Source organism: Camelus bactrianus, chromosome 4 (assembly GCF_048773025.1).
Source record: "Camelus bactrianus isolate YW-2024 breed Bactrian camel chromosome 4, ASM4877302v1, whole genome shotgun sequence".
In the NCBI taxonomy this organism is placed as follows: Eukaryota; Metazoa; Chordata; class Mammalia; order Artiodactyla; family Camelidae; genus Camelus; species Camelus bactrianus.
In genome coordinates, this window is record NC_133542.1 from 46,812,430 (window position 1) to 46,839,422 (window position 26,993).

The 26,993-nt window shown below is 34.2% G+C and overlaps 1 protein-coding gene across 4 annotated transcripts in view; it reads left to right on the forward strand.

The window, feature by feature from the left end:
* The first annotated feature begins 2,225 nt into the window (after window positions 1-2,225).
* Window positions 2,226-26,993, forward strand: part of ZCCHC7 (zinc finger CCHC-type containing 7) — a 214,916-nt gene continuing 190,148 nt past the window's right edge. For 2 of the 4 annotated variants that reach the window (XR_835149.3, XM_010952881.3), the window contains exons 1-2: window positions 2,226-2,364; window positions 7,077-7,707. Coding sequence is in view for 3 of the 4 variants with exons in the window: in XM_010952881.3 (XP_010951183.1) it covers window positions 7,098-7,707 (610 nt within the window). In the remaining variant the exon portion in view is untranslated. Of the gene's footprint in view, window positions 2,369-2,395; window positions 2,611-7,076; window positions 7,708-26,993 lie in introns of those variants that run through there. The other 2 variants (XM_010952882.3, XM_045515202.2) reach the window with 2 other exon arrangements.

A 26,993-nucleotide genomic window follows, 5' to 3' on the forward strand; every position in this document is an offset into this window, starting at 1 on the left:
ATACACCTATTGCTCTGCAATTTGCCTTTTTTCCCTACTTAAGTGTATGTCTTGGAGATCTTTCTATGTCAGTATATATTCATCTCATTCTTTTAAAAGCAGCATAGTTTTTTTTTTATAATAGTATAGATGTATCCTTGTTCTATTGGTGAATATTTATACCATTTCCTTTTTTTCCTATCACAATCTTTCCACATACATTTAAGAACACAGCTCACTTACAATTTTGATGGATCCTGTCAATTAGCTCCCTACAAGACTTTTCCAGTTTGTATTCTCATCCACAGTATATGAAGTTATTCACATTTTTCTGATTATCAGTGACATTGAGCACCTCTTATAGTTCATAGCCTTTGGGATTTCTTTGGTGAGTTGTCTGTTGGTGTTCTTTACTGTCAGAATCCTGGATTGGACCACTTATTTGGTCTCCTCCTCTTCAGGAGGCTTCTCTACTTCCTCTAAGCAGCTAGGTGCTCCCTCCTCCAGTGTTCCACAACACTGTTCATACTGCATCTAGGCCTTCATTTAGCAAACAGCCCGTGCTGAATCCACTCATTCCACAGTGGTTTTCTGTGACCCTGCTATATACTCTGCCTTGGGTTAAGTGCTGGGTGAGAAAGGAGCAGGTCATCATAGTCTCCACCCTCATGGAGTTTAGTTTTGAAAGACAGCGTTGGTGTAGAAAAGAACATGGGTCTAGGACTCAGATTAGACTTGAGTTTGAATCCCAGTTCTGTGACTTAGATCAAGTCACATGGCCTCGCCAAGCTGCAGTTTCCACACTGGTAAAATGGGCTAATACTCCCTTACAATATATCTGAGACAAGATATCTGAAGTGGCCAGCAAGGGGCTGTTACATAGCAGGCTTTCAGTGAATGAACAGTAATGGAAAAGGCAACTGGTAAAAGTTCAAAACGATTAGTTTTCAGAGGTTCCAGATACTACTAATAAACTAGAATAAAAGGAAGGAAGTTGCTCCTCCCTCTGCAATGGAAGGGTAAGGACGAGTCATTCACCCAGGGGGAATTTTTGTGAGTGCCACCAAATACATAATTAAACATCTTTAAAAAAGATAATACTTGTTCTACACAGTACACATTACCTAACAATCTAATAATCTCTGTGGCTCATTTTTCTTATTGTTTCCTCCTCTGCATAATGGGTCCTCCAATTTTACCTTTTCATTGTATCCTGTCCTCCTTCTTGGCACTTACCATAATGTTAACTAAAATTTCTACTTATTTTTCCTTGGTCAAACTCTTAGACTATAAGCAAGGTATCTGTATTCTGCTTTCCCAGGTAGACTGTAGCTCTATGAGACCAGAGACTTCAAAAATTTAACACTCTATTTGCAATTGCTAGTACTGCCTGGCTCTTAACAGACGTTAATTGAACATTGGCAAAAATAATGTCAAGCTTATCTTTCAAGACTGTTGCCAAGGGCTGATGAAGTGATAAAGTACTTCCTTATTTGTAAAGTTGTACAGTTGGGTTTATTACTACCAACTATCAAAACAAGGTGTAAGAAGAAGAACAAAAGCCAGAGTCTCCCAACACAATCTGTTGCCTCTGGGGGCTTCCGAGAGACCAGTATTGACTTCTACCTTTAGCAACAGTGCAGCTCTTCAAGGTTCACAAAGAGTTAAATCTGTTGCCTTGTGTTCTAGGAAAAAAAGAGCCGGAAGCGCCCCAGTGTAAACTAAGTTCAACTTCAACCTAGAAGTGGAAGAGACCTGCCTAAGGTCACCCAGCTCAAGAGAGAAGGATCTAGAAGCCAGGCGCTCTCAAAGAGGCTTCTCCCTTGCTGGGGTTCCCCGGGTCTGTCAGCCAAATCGCCTGCCCTACCGGCCCTCGTCCCCTACCGGGGTTACGGCTCAGCTCCCGCGCCACGTGGCACTTGGGGAGTGTCCCCAGAGGTCAAGCAAGGAGGCGGAGCCCGGCCTAGGAGCCACCCTGAAGCATCGTGGGAGATGTAGTTTTTTTTTTGCGGGCACAGAAAGGTGTTAGCCCTCCCCGGTTTCGCTCGATAAGTAGCATCTCTACCGTGCAAGTCATTCAAATATGGTGTGCCCTAGGGTCTCTGAAACAAGCTGTGGAGGTGAAAGAGCAAAGCAAGAAAGGTGAACCAAAAGATTATCAGCAGGGAAGGGAAAGGGTTAACAGTTACTACGCATGCGCTTGGAAGGTCCGGCGGGTGGGCGGGGACGGAAGACGACTCCCGGGAGTTGTGTTTTCCCCGGAAGTGCCTTCCCTCCTCCCGGGTCCGCGCGGACGCGCTTTCCTTACCTCATTTGTCCTCGCCCCTCCCCGTCCCTTTACGCGTTTTGGTTCCTGGTTGGTGCTTCCTGGTCGCAGCCGCGGCAGTGAGTATGTGTGATGGACCCGAGCCGTCCGCGGCCGGGATACCCCTGCCTCCCTTCCGCCTCGCCCTCTGGGCTGTGGAACTAGCGCGTGTCCCTTCGCCGGCCTCCGCATTCCCCGTTCCTCACTTGTAGTGGGACTCGGCTGGTGGCCTCTCAAGTCGAGTTCTGCCGCACGCGACTCGGCTGACTCGCTGGGGTGTCCGCTTCTGCCTGCTCTTCCAAGGCCTGAGGTGGTGGTTCAGAAAGGTCTGGGCGCCCATGGCCTCGATGGGAGTGCCGTTTCTTCCTATTTTACCTCCCCCCGTCCCTAAGATTCCCTTGTCTTTTAGGGAAGCCGGTCAGTCAGCTAAACGCAAAGGGAGCTCGGCCTTTGAGGACGGAACAGTCCTGGGCTAGCTTCAGCCTCAGCTGTCACAAGCAATAGCTGCAGCTGTGGGACCAGAAAAATTTCGGGACATGAGCCCCTTCCCGCATGTAAAACAGGGAGACTTGGACTGTGTTATCCCTCACCTCATGAGAGCCGGCTGTTAACTTCAACTTTAAGAGCTGCGGATATAGTGAATTGACTGGGTGAGAGTCAGCAGGCCCGAGTTCTAGACGCGGCTCCACCACCGACTCGCGCCGGTGATTGTAGAAATCTCTTCAGGCTGAACTTACCTTAATTTCACATTACAGGGTTGAATTAGGAGATCTTTTAGACCCAGTGGCTAAACAAATGTCTCAGAGCCCATTTCTCTTATGTATAAAATGAGCGTTCAATTTAATGACTTTCAGGTCCCTCCCAAAACTCTTGACTTTGTGTTTTGAATACTTAGGCTATATGTATATTTTAGACAGGTATTGTGCTTAGGGGACAGTTCACTGCCGCAGTTTTCATGAGAATCTGAGGGTGGGGAATGAACTGAGGAAGAAGTGGAAGTGAGGGCTGTAAAATAGTTACAAGGATAAAATACTACGTAGCAAAATGAAAAAGGTCTGAGGGAAAGATGAAGAAAGTGTTTTGAAATAGGATTAGTTATCATAAGAAGACTTTATATCAAGAACAACTGGACTTGTCTGAATAAATTTAACACAATTTTCTCCCATCAACAACTTGTATTCTGTCTTCCTCTTTCTATATTGACCATTGTTTCACACATTTGGATTCGCTATCACAGATTTACTTCAAAGTGAAAGTCACATTTGAAGAGTGGACAGAAATTTTAACACTAGAGACAACGGTGTTTCAAATCTGTTACTGTCAGGATAACTCACTATGAGTAATTTTTCGTTGAAATTAAACTATTAATCACGTTTTAATGAAAACGTGGCTTAAAATCAAGCTGTGAATTTGATTTAAATCTCCTTGAGATGAATAACCATCTCATCAAGAAGAAACATCTAGGCTTAAAGTCATTGAAGACAAGAGCAAAACGTCTGGAATGATCAGTTGATAGACTGAGCAGAAGTATTGGTTTTAAAGATTGTATAGTAAAATCTGGAAGCTTAAATAAGCCTTAAGTTGTCTAGTTTAAGAACAGTGAATGAATATTGCTCCCACTTTTGAATGGTGAGAGCCTTTACAGTTATTCTCTATAGCTGTTTTATGTTTGTTAAGCCATTTAAATTCTTCAGATAAGTTTTAGTCCCAAACTGATATTTTAAGTTCCTATGTAAGAGCCATCTTTTTTGGTCATGGGATTGCTATAGTCTTTGGGTACCAAAGAGTCTTTGGGAGGCTCTTGGATGTAGACTGACGAGTTCAAATGTTATGCTTTTCTTTCCAATTAAAATACCTTTCACAGTTTTTATATTCCACTGGGAAGTAAAATGGATATTTGTGAGGTAAATTTAGGTGTTAGAACCAACGCAAATATATCTTTGAAGGGAGGTTTTTAAAAAATCTTTATTTGAAATTATTAATTTTTAAAAAATCTTAGTGAATACTTGTCTGAGTAGTCAGTGAAATATGACTCAGTTTTAGCTATGTTCCTAACCAGCTAAATAATTTTGGATAGACCTCCTTATCTCTTTGTACCTCAGTTTCCTTATATATAAATTGAGAAGGTTTTATGAGATAATCTGAAAGGTCTCTTCCAGATTTAAAATTTCGTGACTTCCATAGGGGCTTTATATTACTTAGCTAAGTATCCTTGAGAATTGTGTACAATGATCAAAAAGCTGAGAAATCCTTCTGAATCAAGACATATATATATATACACATTTGTATATACTTTTTTCATATTCGTCCTCTTAGTGTACATTAAAAAGTAAATTAAATGCACTTGAATATAATTAAAGTAGTAACATAAACCAAAACAGCCTCAGGCAAACCTTAACTCTGGCATACATAAGCTACATAAATAGAAGAGCAGGTTATGCTGAGCACAATTTTCAAGTACAGAAGGTACAAAATCCTCTTAAAGGCCATAGGGGCTAAATTGTTAAATTCATTTTTCTACATTTCAGGGAAAGAGATAAACCCTTAGGCCCGAGGAAGTCAGTTTTTATTTTATTTCTGTAGTTTATTTTTGGCATATATTCACAGGTGTGCCTATGGCTCTATTCTTAATCCCTTTCCTTTGGGATGGCTCCAAGAGTAGTACAAATTTGTAACTCTGTAATTTAGCTCTTTAATTTTTTCTGTGCTGCACTGGAATTATGTTTTATCTTAAGTCCACACTGGATCCTCAGGTTGGGTCCAGTGAGGATTTTGAAGGAAGCATAATTCCTTTGACTTCTTTTAGAATTAATTTACCTATTAAATAAAAAGGAAAGGATTCATCTTTTATTTGAATTCCTCTGAGGCTAACATTTCAATATAAACTGATAAATGATATGAGCATTATTATTCAGACAGCCACATTCAACTTATATGACAACAACAGCATAGCAACCTGAAGGACATTTGCAAAAAGGGAATAGATATCTTATACCTTTTAGAAAGAAAAAAGACACTAAATGTTGGGGCTTTCCCCCCTACCTTTATTGAGATATATTGGTAAATGACACTGTGTAAGTTTAAGGTGTACAACGTGATTTAAAATATGTATATTTTGTGAAATGGTTACTGTATTAAGTTTAGTTAACACATCTGTCCCCTCACATATTTATCTTTTTTTGTTGTTGTTAGATTATTTAAAATTAATCTTCTCAGTAGATCTCAAGTATACAGTACATTGTTAACTCAGAACTTAATCATCTTTTCCCCAACCAGCTTTACTGAGATATAATTGATGTATAACACTGTATAAGTTTAAGGTGTACAGCAAAAGTTGGTTTCTTTATTTCTGTAAAACAAGAAACTCCAGCATGAGTGTAGTACATTTTTTGGTTCCTGTTCATTTGATTCTTGGAGACAGTAGCTTCTGTCATCAAAAGTACCTGGACATTTTGGGCAGAGAATTGGTAAACTAAGAAAACAATTAGCCTTTCTAAATTATATCTGTATAGCTAAAAGTAGAGTGGAAAGAATAAATTGTCATTGTTATTGTCCTCTAGACTGTTCCAGATTTTTTTTTTAACAAAAATAAGTGTTTTTTTCCCCCAGAGTTCTTATCTTGATCAATATTCCATCAGTACTTAATTGAAACACCTGTGTAGATTTTTGGTTGATGATATGAGGCTATTCAGAGTAGTTGGAGACAACTACAAAATTCATCTCATCATAACTTCCATATTTTAGGCACATATTAGATTTATTAGAACTGAAGAACAAATGTTTGATGAAACTGTTCATTTATTCATTCATTAATTCAACAGACATTTGTAGAGATCCTGCAGAATACTCTTTACTCTGCTTGGCTTTGGGAATCCATTGTTTAACAAAGTGCATATAGTTCCTGCCCTCCTAGGGTATGTGATTTGTGTTTGTGGGAGATTTACATTGCATTAGTAATTAGAAATGTGAATGTTATGAAATGTATAAAGTGCTGTGGAAACTATAAAGGGTTGACAGTTTAGTATGGTGGGTCAAGGAAAGCTTCCATGAGGAAGTGACATTTAAACTGAGTTGAAGGATGAGTGGGATTTAATATGCTCATAGTAAGAAAGTAAAGTGCGCCGAAAGCGAGTTTTACCTCAATTTTAGGTGATTAGTTTGTATTTTATACACATCTTTATAGCTAGTAGAGAAGTAGCTAGGTTTATCAGGTGTTTTTATGTATTCTTTTGGTCAAGGATCAGAAGGCTATGAGATTAATTTTTTTAACTGAGAATAAAAAAACTACATCCAAACAGTAAATATGATAATTGTGTCCTTTTGTGGATTTTAGTCATAGTTGAAGTAAAATTCCTGTCTGAGAATGTATACCTAAAAAGGTGAGATACAGAACCAGGGAAAAGATGAAGAATGGATGGAACAGTAGTGCGAATGACTTAAAGTATTTTTGTGATTTTTAACACTTTGGGGAAGTGTTAGGTGTCTGAAACAGGAGATCTCACTCTATTTTTCCTTTTCAACATACTTGTGAAATATGACATTTCCATTAATAACTATAACTCAACTTGTTGGTAGTAATTGTCATATGGGAGGGGTGGGCATTATTAGAGTAGGTCATAACAATTTAGAAATCCTTGAGAAGTGGTACTACTTTGAGAGAAAAAGGTATTTTAATATATCATTGAGAAAAATGATGGCCTTCATAGAAATTAAGAGGTGACATCATTATGCACTAAGCAGGCATGATCTGAGCTGTTAAAATATATTCTTTTTATCACTTTCTCTTTTACAGCATCAAGATTACTGACTTTCCATGATGTTTGGTGGTTATGAGACTATAGAAGCATATGAAGATGACCTTTATCGTGAAGAATCATCTAGTGAACTGAGTGTTGATAGTGAGGTGGAATTTCAGCTCTACAGCCAAGTTCATTATGCCCAAGATCTTGATGATGTCATCATGGAGGAAGAACATGAAGAGAAGAACTCTGGGAATTCTGAATCATTCAGTAGTAAGCCAAATCAGAAGAGCTTAATTATCCTTTCAGATAGTGAGGTCATCCAGCTATCAGATGGGTCAGACGTCATCACACTGTCTGATGAAGATAGTATTTACAAATGTAAAAGAAAGAATTTTAGAGTTCACACAAAAGAAAAGACCCAAGGTCCTTCTGCTTCTCTTCATTCTAATGAGATGGCAGATAAGAAGTGCAAGAGGGATATCGAGAAGACTAAACCTGGAGAGCGATCAGGTACAATCCAAGAGGTCATGATTATAGAGGTCAGTTCAAGTGAAGAGGAGGAGAGTACCATTTCAGAAAGCGAAAACGTTGAAAGCTGGATGTTGCTGGGATGTGAAGTTGATGATAAAGATGATGATATCCTTCTCAATCTTGTGGGATGTGAAAAGTCTGTTAATGAAGGTTAGTATCATATTGGCCATTTTGAAAAGTAGTATCATCTTTAATAAGGAAGACTGCTTTTTGGAGACAAAAGACCAATAGGGTCTGCTCCATTTAATTCCTCACCTTTTGGTCTTGTTTTTTGGCTTGTTTCTCATGAGACTCTTTTACCAATGGCTACTTTAATGGTGGTCTGTCTGAACGTCAGAAAGAGTATGTCACAATATCAAAGACACTCTGCTTCTGCTGTAAGCAAATTCATAACTGCTTCCTCTGTTTGGCTAGAGCCATTTCTGGACCTGAAATCTTAGTTCCCCTCTCTCTCTGCTTGGTACCACAGGTGAGTACTCCATCCACCTCTGACATTGGCCCTGTGCTCTCATTTGCCAACACTGTTGGTTCTGCCTCTTCCTAATTGATTTGCTTACTAGGAGTTAGCCAGATAGCAAGCACGCAGAATGCCTGGTACACAGAAGATATGGAATTAGTGTTAAGATTTTTAGAAACTTCATAGTTTGTGAGGTAGGAAACTATGAAAAGCTGTAAGTCTACAGTAGGCTGTAGGAAAGAATGCAAATGGTTTATCCTAAATGGTTTTCTTTTATATCTTCCCTGTACATTGTTGTAAAATTGATGGTCTTGAAATGCCCTTATGGTACTTTACTGGTGCTCCCAAATGTTTAACTGTCCTCACCTGTCCTCAGAGGAATTGGTGGTGTTGAATATAGATAATGCTTTGGAGCCCCAGAGGTTGACAAAGTTTTTTTTTAAGGAGCCAGATGAAATATTTTTAGGTTTCGAGGCCATAGGATCTCCTAACTACTTAACTGCCCTTGTTGTAGGAAAGCAGCATGATACCTGAAGAAATGGGATGGCTATTTCAGCAGAATCTTATTTACAAAATTGATGTCTGGCTCAGGCTGTGATAAGCCAGCTCTGAGGATCTGACAGCAAAAGGAAGAAAATAAATAGAATAGTAGCTAGAAAATAGAGCAGAATCAAGTAAAGTTTTTGTCAAAATAAGAGATTTGATAATGTTTTTAAGTAGAAGGGGAAAACCTTTTGAAGGCAAGATTAAACCCATTTGATGGATTGGGGTGGCAGAGGTAAGTAAGAGATGGGATCAGGTATATGTGTCTGAGTTAGTCTTAGAAGGAAGGAGGCATTTAATTGCTAAATTACCAAATATTTATAGAGGTAGAGAAGAAAGAATAAATTCAGGTGGATTGAGGCAGATGAGGGAATTTGTGAGGATGTGTTTGATTTTCTTGGGAAAATGAAAGTGGAAGTGGGCAGGGGATACTTAGAAGCTTAGGTGCTACAAGGAGTAGTCTTAGGTGTGGTTCCCAATATTTTGAAGATGACAACCTCTTTAACTTTAGAACAATTTGTAGACCCACCAGGTGACTAAGGTTATATTTTTAGTATTTGTTAATTGAAAAAATACATATTAGCAAAAAACTAACCAGTACTCTCATGTGTGACTTTGTATTTTATTAACCACAGCATTGTCTGCACATTTGAAAAATATAAGGCCTGTCTCCCACATATATGTCCTTATATAATTAATGCATCCCTCTGGCTACACATTGGGTTGATTCTACAGCTCCTCAGGAGTCTGAAGCTCCTAGGCTGAAATCATTGCACTAACGAGTCAACAATAAGAGAATAAAAAGATTGCTTAGAAGTAGTATTCAATCAAAATGGAAACAGTATGAACTTGTAATGAACTCACTTGGAAGGATTTTATAACTTTTCCCAGTAATACCTGGGGCAAGATGACAGAAACCAAATGATCCACAGTTTTGCAAAACATTACAGAAGGTCAAAACAAGCAGTTAGCCTATTCTTTCTCTAAATTGCCTTCCCTTAACGTGACACCTAGTTTTATCAAATACTAATGTGTTCATAATGATCAACCACTTTTCTTGAATTTAAGTTCTCCATGTCCACCATGCTGAATATTTCCATTTGGGTATCTCATTGTCATTTCAAATTTACATACTGAAAAACTTGATGAATTTAAAAGAAAGCTTATCTTTCCACAGAAAGAGGAGCAGGTTAACTGGATGGTGGCTTACAATAGAACTAGGGTTTCTCAGGGCAAAATGAAAGGGATTGAAGAGGGCTGGTGAGAATCGGATAAAAGGTAGGAGAGCCATATGGAATTGAGAATTCTAGAGGTAAGGGACTGATGGACTTAGGTATGTCTTTTAGGAATGAAGAAAAGGAAGCTGGTAATCAGGTATGTAGAGAAGTCTCTGGAAAACAATTTTAGTATTTTACAGTATAAACACAATAAGAAATATGGCTATTCTTGAACTGCATTTGGGTTGGGGGTGGGATATTTGTGTTTATGGTATTTGTATTTTTATTGAGGTGAAATTAACATAAGATTAACCATTTTGAAGGTTCAATTTGGTGACATTTAGGATATTCACAATGTTATAGAACTATTAGCTCCTCTAGTTCCAGAACATTTTCATCACAACCAAGGAAAACCCCAAAACATTTTCACCACATCCCAAGGTAACCTTGTACCCATTGAACAGTTACTCCTTATTCCCTCCTGCCCCAGACCCTGACAACCACAAATCTGCTTTCTGTCTCTTAGGGTTTACCTATTCTAGATATTTCATGTAAATAGAATCATTCAATATGTGACCTTTTGTGTCTGGCTTCTTTCAGTTAGTATAATGTTTTGGAGGCTTATGCATATTGTAGCATGTATCAGTACTTCATTCCTTTTTAAGGCTGAATAATACTCCATTGTCTGTATATACATTTTGTTTATCCATTCATCTGTTGATGGACATTTGTGTTCTTTCTACCTTTTGGCTGTTGTGAATAGTGCTGCTGTGAACATTCATGTACAAGTATTTATTTGAATCTTGTTTTGGGTATTCTTTTGGGTATAAACTAGGAATGGGATTCTGGCATTTCTGTATTTCAGTTTTTGAGGAATTGCAAAACTTTTCCGCAGTGGTTGCACCATTATACCCCACCCCACCGGTAATGTATGAGGGTTCCAACTAACTGCAGTGGTTTTTATATGACTTATCATGTTGCACATTTCAGTTTGATTTACTAGTACACTCTTTGTTATTTCTTAGCTTTTTTTCTAGTATTTGTTTTTTTATAGTTGTTGCTTCTGTTGGCTTATGTTTTTTTGGAATGGCTTTTTTTGCATCAGATTTTCCTTATATGTTTTCATCCATTTAAGTTTTTAGAAACTAGTTCATTCTTATAGGTATATATTTCTTTTGAGTTTCATGTGTATGTAATGTATAAATTTGTTTCACTTTTTTCCTGCAATGTTGGTAAAAATATTTGATTCAAGACCTAAGTAATTACAAGTAATTCTTGATTCCAGACATTCAGTGTATGTTCCTACTATCCATGTGGAAATTTTTCCTTACTGTTTTTTGTTCTAGTCAAATTGAACAAATTGTGCAATTCTGCAAATTAACTTGCTTGACTCTTACAAACTTACAAATATTCAAATATATATCCCCTATTTTGTTTCCTTGACCTGCCAATGCCATAATCCTATTTCTTTCCAGTTAATAAGCAATATATTCAGTACTGATGCCTATTTGAGTGTGTTGTTACTTTCTAATCATTATTATCCTATTCATAAATAGGTCTGGGGGTAGATCTGGCTCAGTTTGTATAATAGTCTTTAGAGAGAAGATATTTTCACATCAGTGGAAGTTTGTGGAAATTCTGGCATACTTTTGAAATGATGATGATTGTTAAACAGCAACAATAATGATTTTGTGTACTGTTCCTCTTCCTTTCCAAACCCCTCGAACTGTGGCATATTTGAAATATCAATACGATAGAAGTGATTAGCAACCTGTTGAAGGCAGGTCTTTTCCTCAGAAGCCTTATTATAATATTTGGAGTAATTCTTTGCTGTGTATATTACTTTGTTTTTCGTTAAATGTTAAATGACCAAACATTTAGTTAGCATCTACTCCATGCAGAATACATAGAAGGGATTTAAAGTAGTAAAAGACATAGTTTTAGCCTTAAGTGGCTTAGTGTTTCATTGAAGAGACGAAATATAATAAGAAGCTCAAGTAATTTATGGAACCCTCCTTTTAACCATGGGAGTTAAGTCCCTTAAAATCTTGGGAATAGATACGGTTGAAAACTTAACACTTAATAAAAAATGGGATTAGTGAATTTGAGGTAGTACATGAAAGTATGAAGGACTATGTAAGTGCATCCATATTTTCCATTTACTGTTGTTAAATTTGTAGTAATGAGTGCAGCACCACTCTTGTTCTGTGGAAATGTGAGGATCTTTCCCATTACTTTAGTTCCAGTGAGATATATAAATGTTTTGCTTTAATACACAATTAGAATACACAATCAGGCAGATAATGTACAACTGGGAGGCATTTTTTCCCCTTTCTGTTCTTTCTCTAAATGTTCAGTACTTTTCTGATTTTCTAATTTGAAGTTGTTGATTAGCTTCCTTAGGATCCGTTGAAGCCTTGGGGATGCAGCAGTTAGGTAGTGTGCTCACCCAAGCCTTCCTCAGTACATACGGCTTTATGATGAGGGCTTTGCTTGTAGTACATTCACACCAAAGCATAGGCCTTCAGTGCCTGTTACATGTGGCTCTCAGCTCTCTCTACTGAGGTGGGTAGGAGTTTATTTCTAGGGTCTAGTCATCATTCCTTCACTTTTCTTCACTCTTTCCTGAGACTTCTTTATGCCTGCTCTATCATTTGTCTTCCTTTTAAAATTCTCATCCTTTACTTTCTTTTATTTATTACCCCAGTAGGAGTGACTTGCAATTCTTAGATACTAGAAAGGTAGATCTCTTGGTTGAAGAAAAGATGCACCAAAGGAAATCAGCATGTTTTTTAATTTGTGAAGGGGGTCTCAAGTTTGGGGAGAACTATTGTATAAGATAGCCAAATGATGGGGAGAGATAATAAGTTCTGTAGGAATTATACAGGAATAATCAGCAACTTATTTTCCTGCACAGGGAAGAAATATTATTAGCTCTAGGAGTAATTGTTAACTCTTTGTTAATTTTTTATTATGGAAATTTTAAAGTATACAAAAACAGAATCTTAGTGGACTCAGTGTCCCATAAACTAGCTTCAATGATTGTCAACTTAAGACCAATCTTTTCTTATCTATAACTCCATGCCCTTGTATTATTTTGAAGCAAATCACAGACATCATTTCATTCATTCATTTGTATACATATACATAACATTATATATTTCAATATGTATTTCTGAAAGATAAAGATTATTTTTAAGAAACATTATCATACCTAAACAAATTACAAGTAATTCTTTTATCATTAAATAATCAGTTAGCCTTCAGATTTCCCTGTTTAATTAATTTTTTTTCCTTACAGTTTATTTGAATAAGAACCATTTATTGTAATTGGGTGATAAGTGTCCTTTAATCTATAGGTTCTTCTTTTATCTCCTTGTATGTTTTGTCTCTTTTCCTTATAATTTTTTTTCTTTTTTCTTTTGTGGGGGAGGTAATTAGGTTTACATTTTTGTTTTTTTAGGGGAGGTACCAGGGATTGAACCCAGGACCTCTTGCATGCTAAGCATACACTCTACCACTTGAGCTATACCCTCCCCGCTTCTTTTCCTTGTAATTTAATTGTTATACTAACTGGGTTGTTTCTCCTCTAGAATTTCCTGACTCTGAATTTTGTGATATTTAATATACTCCACTGTTCCTTTGTTTCCTGTGAATTGGTAGTTAGATACAGAAGCTTGATTAAATGCAGGTTTCTCTTCCTGTGACTGTGCTGTCAACTAGATGCATAGATAGGTTCATTTGTTTCATTTTGCTTTTCATATGTTATTTTTCAGTATTACCTTTTGAAATTCAGTTTGTTTCATAATTATGTAAAATGTTTATAAGATTTCAAATCAACAAGACAAGGTAAAATATATTGAGAGAAGTCTATTTTCTGTCCAGTCTTCATCTTGTTCCCACTCTTCCTCTTAGGGGTAACTGTTAAAAGGAAATTGATGGTTTGTCCTTACATTAAAAAAAAAAGCAAATATGTATATAACTTCATATTCACCCACCCTCTTGAAACAAACAGTAGCATATTATCTACACTTTGCTCTGCCTTTTTTTTTTTTTTTTCTGTTAACAGTGTATACCGGAGATCAGTCCATAGTCGTATGTAAAGACATTTCTCATTTCTAGGACTGTGGACTATTTTTGTGTCTTCTACACTTATCTGAGCTGGACACATTAGGCATGTAACAAATACTTTTTGGAAGTGAATGAATAGTAATTTTATGTAGTTGATGAATAGTATACTTGTTACAGTTTAAAAATGTATTTTAAACAAATGTATAATAGTCTCAGTCCAATTTCAGAATCATGCTGTGTATGTATTCCTGGTCTTGTTTTGTTCTCATTTAGTAATTTTGAAAGATTTAGATTTAGCAAAAAATTACATAGTTTCAGATTTTAAAAGAAATTACCTTTTGAAGAATGAAGAGTATAACATTTTTGAAAGTTGAAGAAACCTTATTAGTTCCTAGTATATGGTGTAGAATTTTACATTAATGTAGAACTCCCTCGGTATGTACAGTTTGGCGCATTGTTCTTTTAGTTTGTCAGCATTTGGCACATAGTGGATACCTCGCAAATTTTGGGTGAATTTAATTGAAGTTCGCCCTTCGTGTACAGAGTAGTGCTCTTTATATAGTACTATAGGAGGCTGAAGTGAAATTATGGCTTTAGTGAAATAAAATCACAGCTTTTGAAATTGAAGTAAAATTATGGCTTTTAATGATTTAGCACAGTAAGTCTTTTAACTGTTTTTTCTGTCAAGTCACTTTCAGCCCTAAAAAATATACATATAAAGTTTTGGATATAATTTCAGAGGATGAAAAACTCATCTAGAGGCAATTGCTGAATCCCTGGTATTTATTAGGCACTCAACCAAGACTTGATAACTAATTAAAATTGGAGTAGAGTGAGTTACCTATTTGAATTTCAGTTTTTCAAATATGTCATATTTTATTTGATCTGGGTCTTTACATATGCCTGGATCAGTTTCTACCTTGTCTGGCTAATGCCTTATCATCCCTCTCTCAGTTCTCAGTTTAAAGTTTACTTCTAAAATGAGGTAACGGACGTAGGTTCTCAATCAGTGGTGGCTACTAGGTCTGTTACAGCTCCACAGTTGATGCTGTGACTTTGGGTAACTTAATTCCTTTATTGGTAAAATAATACATTTTATTTCATTAAGTTTATAAGCCAAAATGAGACAATGGATAGACTAAATTAATATAGTTGGGAAGAGTTTTGACAAGTAAGAGGAATTTACTATTACTGTGACAAGCATGGGCACATAGCTTCCACTTGCTTTTCAAAAAAGTTTTCAAGTGTTTTTGTGAACCCAAGTTGTTTTTGGACAACATGTCTCTTGTATGGCACTTTATTTCAATAAATTTTATTTGATTTGGTGACATTTTGTGATCTACTAGCTAAAACCTAAATCTGAAGTCTTTAAATTAATCCAATAATTACTTATTGGATGCTAATAGTGTACATGTCACTATACAACTAAGGTGATGGGATTTGAGAATTGCTATGTAGTCCCTGCCTTTAAAAACCTTAAAATGCATGACAGTATGGCAAGTTCACTGTAAAACTAGAGTTAAATACGTTTCTACAAATATAAGAGATGCCCCGGCACAGTACATAATCATTTTCAGATGAATGTAATAGACTTTTTTAAAAAGATTACTGTGGATAGGCAAAGTACGCAACAGAATTGAGAAGTAGCCCTTTGAACCGAGTCTTGAAGAATGGATAGGATTTAAAGTTCAGGTTAAATGCAAAGAGGAAGAATAAAAGCTGGAAACCCTAAGACTGTATGGTACCATTAATGTTTAATTAATGGTTTAGTATGTGACTAGGTATGATTAAATGTTTTAATAACATGTCCTTTTAGAAGCCACCTCAACCTAAATGAGAAAGGTATTTATGTTCTGTGTATGTTCATAATGCTGTTGGAAGATTTCTTGGTCATTTTGTTCCAGTGTTTTCTACCTGTTTTCTTGTTCATGTCTGCTTTTTCTTTCCCTTTAAGAAAAATTGGATATTTTATGCAACTTTATGGCGGATAGAAAAATTCTCTCAGAGGGACCAGATGCTATGGGTTGGTCAAAGGACATGACCAGCTATTTAAAATGTGTATTTTATGCAGGGTTGTTCAAAGTACAGCCATGTCTTAAAATACAACTTTGGCTTCTTATAGCTTGTGTTCTTCCTTACCATCTTTTAATGGAGAAAAGAAGCACATTCTGTTATTTTGGAAACATTAATAAGTTAAACCTTGCTTTCAATGGCCCTGAAATCTTAAAGGTGGTATTTTCCCCCCTTTCTGCATTCATCAGATAACCAGTTAGCTTAATTTCTGTAAATACAGTTTCTTGAGAGATCTTATGGCCTAATAAGTCATTAAGAGTGGGTTGCTATTTGATATACTTCTCATTGATGTATAGTTTAATTTCTCTTATAATTGAAAAATGGCCACATGCTAGAGTTCCAGTGACTGAGAGCACCAAAGAGCTCCCTCTCTGATGTTTTCAGCTTTTGTAAGCTTGTACTACACAATTCTTAAAGCTGCTTTTGAACTGTGTCTCTAGTTGTAGCATGTCACCTTACACTTAACTATTGTGAGGGCATCTTTTTATTTAATTTCTAATTAGCATAATGACTTGCGCTGTGTTATTCACTGTTCCATGGTGAAGTTGTCATAGGGAGAGAAGAAATAAAAATGTTCAATTTCAACTTTACTTGTGAATGGAGTGAAGTTTGAAAGCCTTTTATGGCCATTGTTCAGCAGACTGAAAATCTCATTAGAAATCCCAGAAATGCTAAGGCAGCTTTGGGTTGGATTTTAATAACATTTTGGAATGTTGATATTGTATGTCACTAATTTCTGTGATTTCACTGTTGATCAGCAACTTAGGTATGCGTTCTTCCAAAGTCAGTTTATGACTTTTAGTCTAAGTTCATTTACAGTAGCTTTTCTTTTCAATAGCGTTAAGTACCTAGGGAGGGAATTAAATTTTACTATTTTTTTTTCTTGACATTTCTTTTAGAAACTGATTTGATGTTCATATAAGATATGGTAAATTTGTTGGAAACTGCTTAATAAGAAGATAGCATGTTTATTGAACTACTGACTTAGTTTAGTTGCCAAAAAAATATTACTTAGTCATCTTATCTACAAGTCTACTTTTTTTTTTTTTGAATGGTGAAGCATACAATTAGATAGCAACATTGTCCTTCTTATCTAATTGTCACAGGAAGTTGAATCCTGATGTCTCGGTAAAGAGTGTTTAAATATAATTTTCCTGTAGCTGTTTGCTATAATCTGTTGCATATAGAGATTACTTGTCTAAGAGGATAAATATAATTTATATATAGATAATATGATCAGAAGGTAAAATTTGATATGAACTACATATAATTAGACTCAACATTTTTCAAAAGAAGTACAGAAATGGAGAACATTTATGTTTTTTTCCCTTGCAAGAGTAAAGGCTACTCAGATTATCATGTCTCTTAAGTAGATCCTGTTTTTAAGACTTTACTAAATTTGTATTTAATTTCAGGATAATTTACTAATCTCTTGTTAACATTCTCTTGGTTATTAACACTTAATGAAGTAAAAGTGTTGACTGATTAGCAAGTTTTTCAGCCAGAAGTTTTTAATCTCTCAGTCATTGTTTATCTTTGTTTTGTTACAAATTAAAGTTATTGTTGTGGTTAAGTTCTTGGCATTTTTTGAGTTACTTGTTCATTCTACTGATAATAAGGAAATAAATATTTTAATTGAGCATCCATCATGTGTAAGGTCACATTTTCTTTTTAAATTACATGGATATACTTAAGAAAACCTACAGGAATAGATCTGACTTGTTCTTTAGTTTTTGAATCTTGATCTAATAGCATTAGCTCTGGATAGAGATGTAATTCTGGGTATAAAAATTGTTTTTGTAATACAGATTTGGATTCATATATAAATTCAATCTAATAATGGATTATTTAAAAGTGGATCTTGTCTGCTAAATGTGTGTACCTTATACTTCTATGACATTTTACCTTAGAATTTCAGCTTTTGTTACAGTTTTGAAAATTAGTTAATGGTGGACATGAGAGTATCTGCTCTTATCCCTATCTTTTACAAATACATTTTAAGGGAAGATAGCATTAATTCTATAATGAGAAAAAATTTGTACCCTTCTCTTCTGCTTTTGCCTAAATATATAGTCAACTTACAATTACCTCAAGATGAAAGGATGGCTGTGTAGAACTACTCATTGAGAGAAAGTGTTTTCTTGGCAATTCCCTTGAAGTGCGTAGGTCACTTTTGATTTTGCTTTGTAACTCAATAGCGTCTGTAACAGAATTATCTACTCTAAGGAGGGAAAGCCCTAATTTCTAGAAAAGTTTTCAATACTCTTTGCATATTTGTAGTTAATGAGAAATTTTAAAGATGTAGGAAACAGACTGGTTATGGCTGATAAATAAGATTGTTAAAATAATTTAAAAAATTATGCTTTGAAAAGTCAGGTGAGAGGAATTCAGGACATAAAGGAAAACCGCAAATTTAACTGAAGAAAGGAGGTTTTCTTTAAAGAAAAGGCATGCAACCACAATCTTGTTGCTCCTTATATTACAGTAGCCATTTTTTATTGTTAAATAGTCTGATTTAAACAAAAATGAATTTAGTGGTTTTATTTAGAAACAACATTACTTTCTACTTTGAAGGATGATTTTAATTGCCAATCAAATTTCATTGTTGAAAAGTCACCTCACTCTCCTATAATTAGTATTTTGCTCTTTATTCATTACCCTGTATCTACTCCACTTCTTTTGGTTTGCTTTCGAAATTATATAAATTTTGTGAGAGAATAAATATAACTTAAATATTGCTAAAAGATTTCTTATTTTAATCTAGTATGATTGGTTTTTATGTGTTCATATTATTCAACCTCAGTGTATCTACACAGGGGAGTTACAAGTAAAAACCATCAGGTCCTAAGTTGTGGAATATTTGTATTGGTTCTTAATACCGTGACTACTCTGATTGTTGTATAAATCCCCTTATTCTTCTGTTTGAGATGTTCTAGTTTGGGAAATTTCCTTTATTATCAGATTTAACAGATAAAATTTAATGGTTGTACCACAGATCATCTAATTTTCAAGCCGTTTTGGTTAGTTAAACTAACTTTGGTATATGGTTCTTTATGGGTAGTCTAAGAGGAGTTGTGTTGAGCTGTGTGATTGTGCCACCACTTAGGTTGACATCAGTAGCGAAGGGTCTCATCTCTGACTTTTTCTTCCTTTCATTAAATTTTTAAATTGCTTTAACATGATTTAAGTATAGAAGGAGAGAGAGGTGTAAAGCAAATTTCAGATTTGCTGATTCTCAGTATCAAGTAGTGGGGATCCTTTCTCTTCCTTTAGGTATATCACATACATATGTATATTTTGATTTAAGGGGAAAAACTTAATTTTCTTTATGAATAATATGGGTAGTTATTATTTATTATTTTTTTAAATTAATAAAACTAATAAAGTTTGTTTGGAAATCTCAAAAGATCTGTGGTAGTATACCTGCAACCTCAGCAGTCTCTTTTTATCTATACAGATTTCCCTGCCTATTGTGGCCATTTGCTCTAATTTAAATTTCCCATGGCTTTGGGTTGCAGACTTGGTTTTCTGCAAGAGTGCCCATGCTTACATGGTCATATATTCTGGGTGACTTTTTCACTTTTTCTTTTTTGTTATTTTGTTGATTGCTAAAAGGAAAGGGGATTTTTTTTTTTTTTAACTTGTTTCTTTGTTTTGATCTTTCTTCCTTGGCTCATCTATTTGTGTGTTGTTTTGTTTTGTTTTGCAGATTGGGAAGAATTATTGTGTGGATTTAGATCCATGGGGACTAGCAGGGAAAAACTAATTTTGTTCTTGGTTTTGTTTTTCTAATAACAGTAGCAGTTTAATTTTTGAGCCATCGAGAAGCTCAAAAGATATGTTAGCCTTATGCATGAAATTGATAGAAAGTTATTAACCCCAAAATTTTCTATTCATGGTCGCTCTACTGTTGGAATAAAAATGTTATAGTTGAACTAAGTAAATCCTAGAAATACTAATTAGCAGTGAGTAGTACTGTTATAAATTTTTAATTTAAATATTATTGTATGTTCACAAAATATTCGTAGAAAATCAGTTGTAATCTGTTATGTGATTTTTTTTTTTTTACATTCAGTTTTTGTTGTCCATGGTGTGTACGTATTTAAATAGACATGAATACACATTTGATTGGAGACATACATTTTAACTTAACCAGATTTAAAAGTTTCCTTATTCCTGCAGAATATACTTATTTTTCAAATATGAAGAATTTTGTTTTATGAAGCAACTTTATGCTGCTGAATGTTAAGTAGAGTGTTGTAGCAATTTACATACTGAGTAATTCATTACTGTTGTAAAGTAAAAGTAGAGGCCTCTAGTCTTAACAGCTCCCCCAAGTATTTTTCCATTAATAGGTGAAGTCTTTAAAATGTCAAATTAATAAGGTCAAAGCTACTTCTGTTTTACTTTTGTTTTATGAGGGTATCATCACACAGCATTATTTAACTGAATTTTGTATTCATTAAATTAATACACAATAATAAAAAGGTCCTTTTTAGTATTTAAAAATTGTAATAATTTCATAATATACCATGAAAAATGATGTGATTTAGTATTAACTAATAGGCTAAGAGAACTTCCGAATGTTGATAAATAGGATGAAAAAGGATTAATTTTGATATGCATAATTTTAGGGTTTTTTGTTTGTTTAATTGATTATACACCATGACAGTGTGGTGTCTAAAATTCTTTTTCTGAATCTCTGTTAAGTACTTTGGGAATTGGGGTAAGGGCAAGTTTTCTTTCTGTGTCTGCTAGTTGTAGTTTTTTTCTTGTGATTTTAGTGCTCCTGGGGTATGAAACTGATTTATAGAATTTGATATTACCAAGAAACAAAGAGTATTATTGAAATTTTGTTTTCTTTAACAATTATTTTCTAGTTATTATATTTCACATTTTGATTTCTATCAAAAGACTCCTCAAGAAGCAGTTTCCTTTAAAAAACCATGAGAGTTTCAAACTAAGAAAATGTATACCGAGAGTCTAATTAGCTTTTGTTTGTCTATGGCAATTAAAATAATGTTTTGAATTCTACTCTTTCATCATAGTTATAGAGACTTCATAAGTTTGTAAAATCATTCTAATTCTGATTAGTATTTTAAAAGATATTTTATAAGTTTGTACTTGATGTTCATATGTAATTACTGAGAAACATAAATAACCTCTAAAATATATTTCTATCAAATCAGCGTATTCCCTTGAGTTGAAAAGTGATCCAATTGTGAAAATATGCAGCTTTTAAAATAACACAGTTCTTCTGTTAGGATGTTTTACCAGCAAATGTTCATGTAAAATGTTATTAGTTCTTAAAGCTGATGGTACAGGTTTTATTGTGTGTGGCTTGAGTGGGAGAGCATTATAGAGCCGAACCTGAAATTTATTAAGGAAAGAACAAACTGGTGAAGTGCTTTCACGCTATTAAAAAACTTCACAGACAGTCGTCAGACAACTTTTTTTTTTAAAGGTCATGATTGCCTGATGCCTTTTCCAGCCCTTATTTGAAACTCTCGTTTTGTAGGATTTGTTTTTTGTTCCCCTTCTCTCTTTCTTCTTTTGGCAGTAAGTAGAAGATTCTTTTAAAACTGAATGGCTAAACCTGTATAGTAAGTTTAAAAGTGTAATGGAAATACTTTTATTCTTGATATTTTCTTAGGCCAGAAAATGCTGTGAAGGTAAGCTATTGAGGGTAGAATTACATTGTGCAGTGTGGAAACTGTTTAGAGTTTTCTTTTTAGAGAAGTGGAGTTTGAGTTAGGGCTTTAAATAGGGGATTTGTGGAATATTTCGCAGTTCTCTTATTGTTTGGTAAGTTTGAGGTTGTTTTTATGTTTCAGTGTTATAGTTGATTGTTGTTATTTCCTGAAAAATAATATTCTGTATATTGGAGAAGATAGAGAGTGAAAACAGAACAAGAACTGGGGGGAAAGAAAACCTTATTCCCAAAATATTACCTAACCTGAGAGGTGGAGATTTATACGCCATTGTAGATTTTCAAAACAGGGAGTGCTTTAACTCTCTTTTTCTAAGAGTTCATTTAAATTTTGACATATTTCACAAGTTTGTGGGTAAGTATTACAATTTTAACTCTTGTCTTTATCTTAAATTAATTTAAAACTTACAAAATTAATCAAACAATGCCTTGAGGCTAGTTGCTAATGTTCAATTAAGTTATCGTGTTTAGTTAAGTAATAGTTCTTTGACTATAGTATTTTTTGATTTTATTAATATGATAAGCTACGAAAGGTCTGTAAGAGTGCAGAAATTGAATTATGTGAAATTAATTTTGATATTTTACCATAGAGCCAAAATATGTCTTGGTGTGTAATAATTTTATTTCTTAATATTATATGGATATCTATTGGCTTTCATTATGTAGAAAATTTAGACCTTTTAATTTTAAATATTGACAGAATTGTACTTATTTTAAATTGCAAACTTGAAGCAAATACATAAAATATGCTAGTGGTTGATTTGTTTAGACTTCAAGTGACTGGACTTTATGAAATAGGAATAAAGCTTGGGATTTTATTTTATCTAAGAAAATATACTTAATTTAAAAGTATTAGTATTAGAACTAGAGAAATCTTGTCAAGTAGAATAAAACCATATCCATAGTTATTTTAAATCACTAGTTAGAGAGGACGATGTGAGATGCTAATATCTGTTGAAAGTCATAAACTGTTTTGAAAAGGATGAAAGGGGGAAAGTAAACTTCTTTCAGGCAGATTTATGTCATTTTGACATTGGATGTTATTTGTGGATTCATGTCACAAAAGCCTACAAAACTTACAAAAGAATTAGGTGTATTTTAATTCAGTAGGCTTGCTGAAAACTATTTTGTGATAAAGCTAGAAAATTTATATATGGTATTTTTCTTTTTTGAAGTTTAGTGATTCATTCTTGGTGCTTTGTCTGTTTCAGTCTTTCTTGTTAATTTAGACATATTTGATTATTTGTTTTAAAAATTTGTTTCCAGTAATATATTATTGGCTTGGATACATTCTTACTGTTTCAGTGATACTTCATCCATCTATGACATTTTATCAGCCAGCTATTATTATTTCATTGTTCTTTTTGTGGTGGTATAAGGTTTAGACTTCACATCTAAAGAAAGAGCTAGTGTGTATTACAGTGTATATGACCATTTCTAATTTGACCTGTTACTGTAAAGAAGGCTAACAAGTGTGTATGACTAGCCCACCCCTTCTGGAGCAGTTGAAAACAGGCCTCAGAAGACTCAAAGGAATTCTTTTAACTTCTAGCAGGGCCACGGGGTCAATGTCAGATTTAGTCATGCTGTTATTTTAGCCCAGTGGTCCAGAGAGATGACTGAAAAGTGAGTCTTTTATTTCTTTTTTTGTGTGGTTATTAACAGGATTAAATGTAAGCCATTGTGTACTTAGTACCAATTAGTTTCTCATCTGAGAGGTTCATTATGATTTTTTGTCAGCCTTCGTCTTGTAATATTTGTTTCATTGTTTGATTAGTTAAGGGGCTGAATGGATCAAAGAGAAGTTTTATAGCAGTGCTTTTAAATTCATTGAGAATTTTAATAAGTAGTCAACTTTTCAGATATGTAGATTTTGATTTAAAAATGGACCACATTGAAAATTGGCAGGGAAGATGGTGAAGTTAAGTAGATTGTTTAAAATTCTTCTCTTCCTGTTGTATTTTTCTTTAGTATTAAAAATAGGCTGTCTTTATTATGTTAAATGATATTTTTATATTTTTAGAAGTTTGCTTCAGATTCTTATACATATTTCTAAAAATTATGTTCAGTTTGTTATAAATACATGATTATTGTTTGGGAGGCTCACACACTAAAAAGATCCTTCAAAATAAAAAAAAAAAACTCTTACAGTTTCTAGATTAGAAACATAGATTGAGCTGTTAAAAAAATAAGAATTGTACAATAAAGATAATTGTCAGGTTTAATCAAGCCTTTATTTAAAGGGAAGCAGCCTGAAAATTGATACTTATATGCTATTATAAAAAAGTAAAAATGCTAAGTTGTATGAATTTAGAGAAAAGAAGCACACTTAACTTTTAAAATTACTTATTAAATTGATGGTTTTTAAAAAATCCTTGACTTTAAAAAATTCTATTAAAGTTAAGATTTTCATTGAGTAACATTCCTCATTTAAAATACTGAGATATTTCAGTAAGATTTTGGACCAAAATTGTTCTTTTAAGTTGGATTAGAGATGCTGATTTCAATTAGAAACAATGAATAATAACCCAGAATTAAAATAGAAGTATTAGTTTGTTAATAGGTAATTATCTGGAACAGTAGGTCTTATGCCCATTATTGAAATGTATAACACACTTTTTTACATGCATTCACCTTTGAATGAAAATACCTGTAGGCTGGTTCAGGTTTAATGTTGAGTTCTTTTTGACACATTAAAAATGATCAATATTAATTTGAACAAGTGCAATTGCTATTTGAACTTATTCTTTTAGATGAGTTGCTTGACTTATCCCTCATTATTTGATATACCATATTTAGATATTATACCCTCGTACAAAGTCCTTTGCTTACTGCCAGAGTTTTTTGGTACCTAGATTACTTTATTATGAAGTTGGTTATTCAAGGTTTGATGATCTAGATAATTATGAAGCATTTAGATTCTGACATACAGGGTTTTTTTCTCAAATTGATATTGGGCATAGTGAATTTATAGCCCTTGCCTTTTAGTATTTGTGTATCCAGTTTTCTTAGTAATACATTTCTATTAAGTCTATTTGGGTGTTATTTTTCTTTTCTCTTTAACTGTAATTTGGAAAGGATTTAGATTCTCCCAGTGAAAAACCTTGCTTCTGACCACATGACTGTATGACCATGTTACCAAATTACACTTGCTTTACCATTGTATAGCAGTCTCTCTTTATTCTCCCTAACTCTCTTTTTAAAACTAAAAACGTGTGGTAATTGTATTAAATTGCCAGAAGGTTTTTAATTAACAGGAAGCAAGTTAATGGTAACTTCCTCTGTTGATTTGTTGTTCATAACATAGGAAAGTAGTTTCTTTTGAGAGAGGAATGCAATTTTTGCTACTCAACACGCCCACAAGATTTTTGGAAAAATAAGAGGGAAGTCTTTAGTATAATGGCCTTATATATGAAAAGAGCAGATTTTAGAATAAAAGTCAATTTCTTCTTTTATTACTTTGTATTTGACTTTAGAGGAAGCTGTTAAGTTGAAAATCTGACTCAGTATCAAGTGCTCTAATGGTCGTATAAGTTAGGTAATTTAAAATTAATGAACACCTGTACTGACTGACCTCATATTTTAAAAGCATAGCTAATAACATCAACTAATTATAACTACTCTCTTAACTTAAAGTTGAAATAACCTCAGGTATCTGATAGAGTAGGTCCAGAAATTAGTATTCAAATAACAAGAAGGGTAGGTGAAGGACAGGCTATCCTGAAGATAATTTATTAGGACTTCTGTTTCTTTAGCATCTTTAATGTAATTGTAACTATTGTAAGCAATTGAATCATATATATCTATTTAGTAAACAATTACATCATCAATAATATCTAGCCCTCATTTCTTATAATCGCTACCCAAATACCTTCAAATTATGCTATTTTAAAAATGATTCAGTAGAATCTTGGGAACTTAAAAGTAATACTGTTTCATCTTTCATCTTAAGGCCACTACAGAATATTCTTTCTTTATGAATAAAGTTCTAGAGATAATAGACTTTGTAATGTAATTGAAAAATGTTTTGTGTCACAAAAACTGCTTTCGTTTTGCACTTTTTCTAACTAGATGAAGCCTAACAAATATTGCAAAAAAAAAATTCAAAAACTTTTTTGACAGTGTCTCATATTGTCTAATGTAGAGATATAGTTGTATGATCTTAATTTATTCTGTAAAATTAAAGCACAAAGTTGGGAGAGAACCTCTCAGATATCTAAGTCCCAAGAAGATAAATAGAAGTTGAGTAAAGGGTGACTAACATAGAGACCTAGTTTTTGAGTCAGCTAGCTAAATTTTATATCCAAAGCTTTAAGCTTTTGGGCTTTTACATTTCCTGCAATGCCAATGACTTTCTTTTGTAAAAGGCGCTACAATCATGGTAGAATTAAAAGTAATAGCTCACATAATGTTTTTTATTAGCATCTAAGGAGCCATTCGTATTTGAGTATATAGTAACTTAAAATTGATCTTTTTTTAATGGCCTTTTAATGCAAACCAAACCTTTGTGGCTTTTGAAAGAAAAAGAAAGCATTATTTTATTTTAATTTGTATTTGATGAGTTTTATTTCACTTTGCACACAGAGTCCTATAGATCCTTATCCACAAAACAGTTACTTATATACTGTGATTTTATTGGTTCAGCCAGGCTCATTGACCACTTAAAAACATGTAGGTTTTAAAGTCACTGTGTCAGCTAAGTTTTGATACATTGCAGCATATGAAAGTTTGATTATAAAGAAATTTCATAAAGATGCTCTGTAAGAGCACTGATGGTAATGATATTTATACCTGTATCCTTTACTGACTTTTATCTGATGTCTTAAACTCAGTAGTTGTTTCTTCATATTGAGGAGGAGAAAAGAAGGCTATACTTGGCTCTGTTGTTAACTGTTTTTTAAACCTTAGAAGCATATTGTAGGAATTGAACTGAAGGGTATAAACTTGTGATTATTTATGATACTGGTTGGGAATAAAGACATAAGTAATCTGAGACAGCAAATGATAGCCAAAGAAATATACTTCATACCCATTCATGCAGCCAACAAATAATCAGGGTGTTTTGTGAGTCACTGTAAGTTGTGCTAATCCATACAGAGATGAACCAGGCACAGACCCTGACCTCAAAGATCCTATAATTTAAGAAAAAAGACAAGAGATGAGTGGTGTAAGAGAGCTGTTGGGGTGTAGAAGATGAAAGACAGTGCTTTCATGAGGGTGGAGTTATGTGGGAGAGAGAGAATATTTCATGATTGGTGCGGCAGCAGACTCTCTGTTTTGAATAGGGAACTGTTTCTCAGACTGGGTTCCTTAGGCTACTAGAGTCCATTTTAAGGGGATGGTCTTTGAGTGCTATATGAATTGT